Genomic DNA, 6,998 nt, shown 5'->3' with positions numbered 1-6,998 from the left:
AATTAAAACATGTTGATCATAAACTTAAATGGACCGTTTGTCAGCGATCGGCAGTCAGTAGCGCTGAGGCGATCGTCTGCAACGGTCGAGGAATAAAATTCAACTTGGATAGCAAATTTATGATAAGAACTCTTAAGGATAAAATATTCAAAGTGTCAAAAAGTGCTAGAGGTGAATATAATTCTGTGAATCAATCAACGCTGACAATGTCCTGCATATTTCCATATGTACTTGAATGATTTGTGATACTAAAAAAGTTATCTGTGTGCTTGAGTGCGATGGCACCTAACTTGTTAACCCTGAGGTCAATAGAGAAAACCTAAAGGCAAGGCAAACAATCTTGCAATGATTCTCGCAGCGTTGAATCTAATTGAATTAACCTTTTTGGCGTCTCTGGCGCTGCGCTCCAATGAAATGCTTTGTACTCGTGTGTTGAGAGTGTGTTTTGTGTGTGTGTGTGCTAAGATCGATGGCCTATTAAATGTTAATATCTATTCTTAGTTAAATCATGGATCTCGACGGGGCATCCATCACAACCAGCGATGAAAAGTCTCACGAGGAGGAGGCGCCCGTTGCTGCAGGCTTGGAGCCAACGGCTCCCATCAGCTTCTTGCAACTGTTTCGCTTCTCCACGTACCTTGAAATCTTTTGGCTCTTCATCGGATTTATTATGTGCTGCATCAAGGCGGTAACATTGCCAGCCGTCGTTATCGTTTACAGTGAATTTACCGCAATGCTCGTAGATCGTGCCAAGCAATTTGGCACCAGCTCCACGGTTCATGCTCTGCCTCTTCTAGGAGGTGGCAAGATTCTGTAAGTTGAGGTTATATGTACATATGTATACTCTAAGAGGTTGTGAACACGTACTTCAAAATAACTACCATAGCTTACAGAACAGTGAATTTATGTGATTTTGAATTTCACTTATATCAGAATAGAATAGGATTATGTAAAAATTTAAAAAAAAATATGTACTTTTATTTATGATTTAAACTAGCTAGAGTGAAGATTTGCAAAAAGAAAAATAACAGCTGAATTGCACCATCAAATTTTGTGATTGCAGCCTCCTAGGTCATACCTTATAGGCTTTGATATTATTCTGATAATCATTCAATCAATAGAAAGCTATTCAGCAGCTTGTTTGTCAAGGCGGCTAATAAACCAATACATATTACTATATCACTATAGCATTGAGTAATGATTTGCAAAAACCCAGCCTCATTTTGCTATGAAATACTGTTACCAATGTTGTAAGAATTGCAGACTCCTAGGTCTTACCGCTTAGACTGCCCGATGATAGTTCTTTCAGTGAATCTGTCTGTCAGCTTTTACTCACAACTTTATATATATAGACTATAATTAATACCAATTGAAAATGTCTATGACTACATAATATATCTATATTTACCACTTCATACTTTTCTTTTGCTCTGTTCAGCACAAATGCCACACGCGAAGAGAACAATGATGCGCTCTATGATGATTCCGTCTCTTACGGCATTCTATTAACGATCGTTTCGGTAATCATGTTCATCTCCGGCATATTTTCGGTAGACATATTTAATTTTATTGCTCTGCGTCAAGTCACTCGCATGCGCATCAAACTCTTTGAGTCCGTGATGCGTCAGGACATTGGCTGGCATGATCTGGCCACCAAGCAGAACTTTGCCCAAAGTATGACAGAGTAAGTATAAGTCCTATTTATATTAAGTTATGTATAAAATTTACTCTTCATATAGTGACATTGAAAAGATACGCGATGGCATCTCAGAGAAAGTGGGACATTTCGTGTACTTGATTGTGGGTTTCATCATCACAGTTGGCATATCCTTTGGCTATGGCTGGAAACTCACGCTGGCTGTCAGCTGCTATATACCTCTAGTGATTGTGGTCAACTACTATGTGGCCAAGGTGGGATTGCAATTTAATTTGTTGTTGTTCAAGTGTATTAATACAAACTCCTCTCAGATTCAAGGTACATTGACTGCACGAGAGCAGGAGTCTTATGCCGGCGCTGGCAATTTAGTAGAAGAAATCCTTGGCGCCATACGCACAGTGGTTTCGTTTGGTGGCGAAAAACAGGAGGTGGAACGTTATGAGAACTTTTTGGTGCCCGCTCGCAAAGCCAGCCAATGGAAGGGAGCCTTCTCCGGCCTTAGTGATGCTGTGCTCAAGTCCATGTTGTTTTTGTCCTGTGGAGGTGCCTTTTGGTATGGCGCCAATCTCATTATAGATGATCGATCGGTGCCTGCGGAATACCAGGAATACACGCCAGCCATTCTAATGATTGTATGTCGAAAAGTTAAAGATATATTTTTTCCATACTTTTCCCAACTCTTTTTATATATTTTCAGGCCTTCTTTGGCATTATTGTAGGGGCTGATAACATTGCTCGTACTGCTCCGTTCCTGGAATCTTTTGCCACTGCACGTGGCTGTGCTGCGAATCTTTTTAAAGTGATCGATTTGCAATCCAAGATTGATCCACTGTCCACAGATGGCAAGCTTTTGAACTACGGTCTGCGTGGCGATGTCGAGTTCCAGGACGTTTTCTTTCGCTATCCTTCACGTCCCGAAATCATTGTGCATCGCGGTCTAAATATCAAAATCAGAGCGGGACAAACTGTGGCTCTGGTTGGCTCCTCAGGCTGCGGCAAGTCCACTTGCATACAGTTGTTGCAACGCTTCTATGATCCCGTCTTTGGCTCTGTGATGTTGGATGACTTGGACATCCGGAAATACAATATACAATGGTTGCGCTCCAATATCGCTGTTGTGGGACAGGAGCCGGTGCTATTTATGGGCACTATAGGTACCTTAAAGATATCTCTAAAGTATACAATAATAATTTACATTACTATAATATTTTCTATAGCTCAAAACATTAGCTACGGCAAACCGAATGCCACACAAAAGGAAATTGAGGCAGCTGCCACACAAGCCGGCGCACATGAGTTCATCAGCCATTTACCAGAGGCAAGTGAGGCAATTGGAAAAGAAAATTTAATTTTAAGTTTTTGAAGTATTCCTTTTAGAGCTATCGCACCATGATTGGAGAGCATGGTTCACAGCTTTCGGGAGGACAAAAACAACGCATTGCCATTGCCCGGGCTCTCATACAGAACCCCAAGATATTGCTGCTTGATGGTGAGTTAAAATACCCGATTTGGTTGAAGAATTTAAAGATAGATTAGATCACTCTTTTCAATTAAATTGTATTAAATTTGTATCTCTATTTAAGCACATCTCTTTCAGAAAATATAAGAGTTTGAGTTTATCCGGATAGGATGCTACTGAAATGAAATTAGAGAATTAAGCACAATAATTTAAATGTAAATTTCGCCACGAATGATATGAAGCATATTCAGAATGCTTCTAAGGAATATCCAAGCTGTACAGCTAATAATGCGTACAGCGTATTCCACTGCCGATCAGACTCAGCTCTAGCCTATTCCTTTAATTTATTTTACAGAGGCCACCTCAGCCTTGGATTACAATTCGGAGAAGTTGGTGCAACAGGCTTTGGACTTGGCCAGCAAAGGACGCACCACAATTGTGGTCTCCCATCGTCTTTCGGCCATCCGTGGCGCTGATAAAATTGTGTTTATACACGATGGCAAAGTACTGGAGGAAGGCTCACACGATGATCTGATGGCACTGGAAGGTGCCTACTATAATATGGTGCGTGCTGGCGACATTAACATGCCAGATGACGTGGAAAAAGATGAAAATATAGACGAAGCAAAACGTAAGTCGAAGGACTCTTTATGTAATATACGAATCTTAATTCCTCAACAAATTTTGCAGGCAAAAGCCTCGCACTCTATGAGAAATCCTTTGAGACAAGTCCACTGAACTTTGAGAAGAACCAGAAGAACAGCGTGCAATTCGATGAACCGCTCGTTAGATCCCTTAAGGAGAGCAACAAGCAACAGGAAGCAATCGCTGCCGATAAACCAAAATTCTTCAGCACTTTTGCAAGAATTGTGCACTTGGCACGTCCCGAGTGGTGTTATCTCATTCTAGGTGTCATTTCATCCATTGCAGTGGGCTGTTTATATCCCGCTTTTTCTATTATATTTGGTGAATTCTATGGCGCATTGGCTGAGCTCGATGAAGAAGTCGCACTCAGTCGCACTGCCGTGTTATCCTGGGCTTGTCTCGGCATTGCTGCTTTGACGGCATTAGTATGTTTCCTGCAGACGTATCTCTTCAATTATGCCGGAGTTTGGCTAACGACACGCATGCGTGCCTTGACCTTCAAGTCGATTGTGAGCCAAGAGATTGGTTTCTTCGATCAGGAACAGAATTCGGTGGGTGCTTTGTCTGCTCGCTTGTCCGGGGAAGCCGCAGGTGTTCAGGGTGCCATTGGCTACCCTTTGAGTGGCATGATTCAGGCCTTGGCCAACTTTGTCTCTGGTGTCTCGGTGGCCATGTACTACAACTGGAAGTTGTCGTTGCTCTGTCTCGCCAATTGCCCCATCATTGTGGGCTCTGTCATAGTGGAAGCCAAGTGAGTCAGGTAGATTATTAAGTGAGAGAGTTGGGAATTACTTTATTCACACCTTGCAGAATGATGTCGAATGCCTTGATACGCGAGAAACAAGTCCTGGAGGAAGCCTGTCGCATTGCCACCGAGTCTGTGAACAATGTGCGCACCATTGCTGGACTGCGTCGTGAAGCTGATGTTATCAAGCAGTACACTGAGGAGATTCAACGCGTGGAGATTCTTATTAGACAAAAGCTACGTTGGCGCGGTGTGCTTAATTCTACAATGCAGGCTTCGGCCTTCTTTGCCTATGCCGTTGCTCTCTGCTACGGCGGTGTTTTGGTCTCATGGGGTGAAGTGCCTTTCCAGGATATCATCAAGTACGCTCTCTTTTATTTTTCATTATTTTTGCACCTTCTTATCTCTTTTCTCTTTAGGGTCTCAGAAACACTCCTCTATGGCTCCATGATGTTGGCCCAATCGTTGGCCTTTACTCCAGCGTTCACTGCCGCTTTGGTGGCCGCTCATCGTCTCTTCCAGATCCTCGATCGCAAGCCGCGCATTCTTTCGCCCATGGGCACCATTAAGAATACGCTTGCCAAGCAGCTGAATCTCTTCGAGGGCGTACGCTATCGTGACATTAAGTTCCGCTATCCCACGCGTCCAGATGCCAAGATTCTCAATGGTCTCGATCTGGAGGTGCTCCAGGGTCAAACGGTGGCTCTGGTGGGTCACTCTGGCTGTGGCAAGTCCACGTGCGTGCAGCTGTTGCAACGCTACTACGATCCCGATGAGGGCACCATTGTAAGTGTCTACCTAGCATTATTCATTTGGATACTTAAGCCTATTAGCTATTACTCTAGTCACTATAGTTTTCTTGAAATTGTAAAGCAAGTTAAATTAAAACTTATACTTTTTAATTGCACATTCTTAAGTTAAGATTGTTTGGTTAAAACAGCTTATTTTAGGGAATATCAGATGGAAAATTCTTGTATTCAAATATTTACTCCAATATCATGGGTGACATTTTAACAAATTTTCGATCTTGAAAAATATGTAAAACCATGATTTCAAACTGAAATCTAGACTTATAAATCTCAAAACAATGATTTAAAATGAAATCTTCTTTCAAGAAGTTTTTAGAATTTCTTTTAGATTGTAAAGTTCTCAAACTTTAAAGTTTTGTTGTAGTCTCGTTTTCTATCCTAAGAAATTCTAATTATTATATTCTTATAATTGACTATATATAGTACGAAAGTTCATGTTCATTACTAATACGTTTATTTTTCTTACAGCACATCGATCAGGACGATATACAGCAGGACTTGACGTTAGACGGTGTGCGTCGCAAGTTGGGAATTGTTTCCCAAGAGCCATCGCTCTTTGAGCGCACCATTGCCGAGAACATTGCCTATGGCGACAATCGACGCTCGGTGCCCATGGCTGAGGTGATTGCTGCTGCAAAGAGCGCCAATGCGCACAGCTTCATTATTTCGCTGCCCAATGGCTATGATACTCGCATGGGGGCACGTGGCACTCAGTTATCTGGAGGACAAAAGCAACGTGTGGCCATTGCACGTGCTTTGGTTAGGAATCCCAAGATACTGCTGCTCGATGAGGCAACTTCAGCGCTGGACTTGCAGAGCGAGAGGGTAAGAGTCCCTTGAATTACAATTGATCAATGATTCACTTCAATGAACTCTCTCTCTCTCTCTTTCTTTAGTTGGTTCAACAAGCTCTGGACTCGGCGTGCTCGGGACGCACCTGCATTGTGATTGCCCATCGTCTGTCCACGGTGCAGAATGCGGATGTTATTTGTGTGGTGCAAGGCGGACGCGTTGTGGAGCAGGGCACGCACTTGCAACTCATCTCCCAGGGTGGCATCTATGCCAAGCTGCACAAGACCCAGAAGAATCATTGAGCATTTATCGACGTTCTTTTACTACAATTTTATCCTATGTCACTTTCTCTAACAATACACATTTATAGCAATGCAATTTTGTACAATAAAGTATCTCACATTGATTCGAAGTTTGACTGCATTCGATTGGGAAATATTTGCGATTACCTTAAATCTTTATCAGATTTAAATCAACAATTTATATTGCCATGTTTTGTGCTAGTTTTTTGCGCATTTGAATTCCGCTATAACGCGAAACTACGAACTGCATCTGAAAATATTTTGTAGATAAAGTATCTTTGTGTCAACACTAGATAGAAGCGAAGGTAGATGTCAATGGCGCGATAATACTGATTATGACCCTTGATAAGCGTTCAAGTTATGTCTGAGTTCTTTACCAACGTTATCGTACTTATTATGGGCAACTTATGTAAATTGCAACCATAAAGGTCTATCCCAAAGAGAACGAGAGAGAGATAGAGAAAGACCGTTATACAAATACTATATAGAACGTGTATATAATCTGTGATAGGAATTTTCATGCAAATTTGCACAGACAACCTCTGTTGACCCATTATTGACCAGTAAATATTTCGAATATATTGAAAAC

At 41.9% G+C, this 6,998-nt stretch overlaps 1 protein-coding gene across 2 annotated transcripts; it reads left to right on the top strand.

The window, feature by feature from the left end:
- Positions 1-52: 52 nt before the first annotated feature.
- Positions 53-6,533, top strand: LOC117567833 (multidrug resistance protein homolog 65). Of its 2 annotated transcripts, XM_034248076.2 has the most exons (14): positions 53-171; positions 502-813; positions 1,439-1,684; positions 1,740-1,911; positions 1,969-2,289; positions 2,355-2,811; positions 2,875-2,975; positions 3,035-3,146; positions 3,472-3,747; positions 3,807-4,512; positions 4,572-4,868; positions 4,926-5,292; positions 5,784-6,140; positions 6,212-6,533. In XM_034248076.2, the coding sequence occupies exons 2-14, from the start codon at positions 509-511 to the stop codon at positions 6,407-6,409; spliced, it is 3,915 nt and encodes a 1,304-aa protein (XP_034103967.1). In that variant the 5' UTR covers positions 53-171; positions 502-508; the 3' UTR covers positions 6,410-6,533. The 2 variants fall into 2 exon arrangements, with proteins under 2 accessions (XP_034103967.1, XP_051860340.1); XM_052004380.1 differs by lacking the exon at positions 502-813 and having other exon boundaries at positions 55-171.
- The last annotated feature ends 465 nt before the right edge of the window (positions 6,534-6,998 follow it).

The sequence above is a fragment of the Drosophila albomicans genome, chromosome 3 (genome assembly GCF_009650485.2).
Source record: "Drosophila albomicans strain 15112-1751.03 chromosome 3, ASM965048v2, whole genome shotgun sequence".
NCBI classification, from domain to species: domain Eukaryota; kingdom Metazoa; phylum Arthropoda; class Insecta; order Diptera; family Drosophilidae; genus Drosophila; species Drosophila albomicans.
This window is presented reverse-complemented; position numbering and strand designations above follow the sequence as displayed.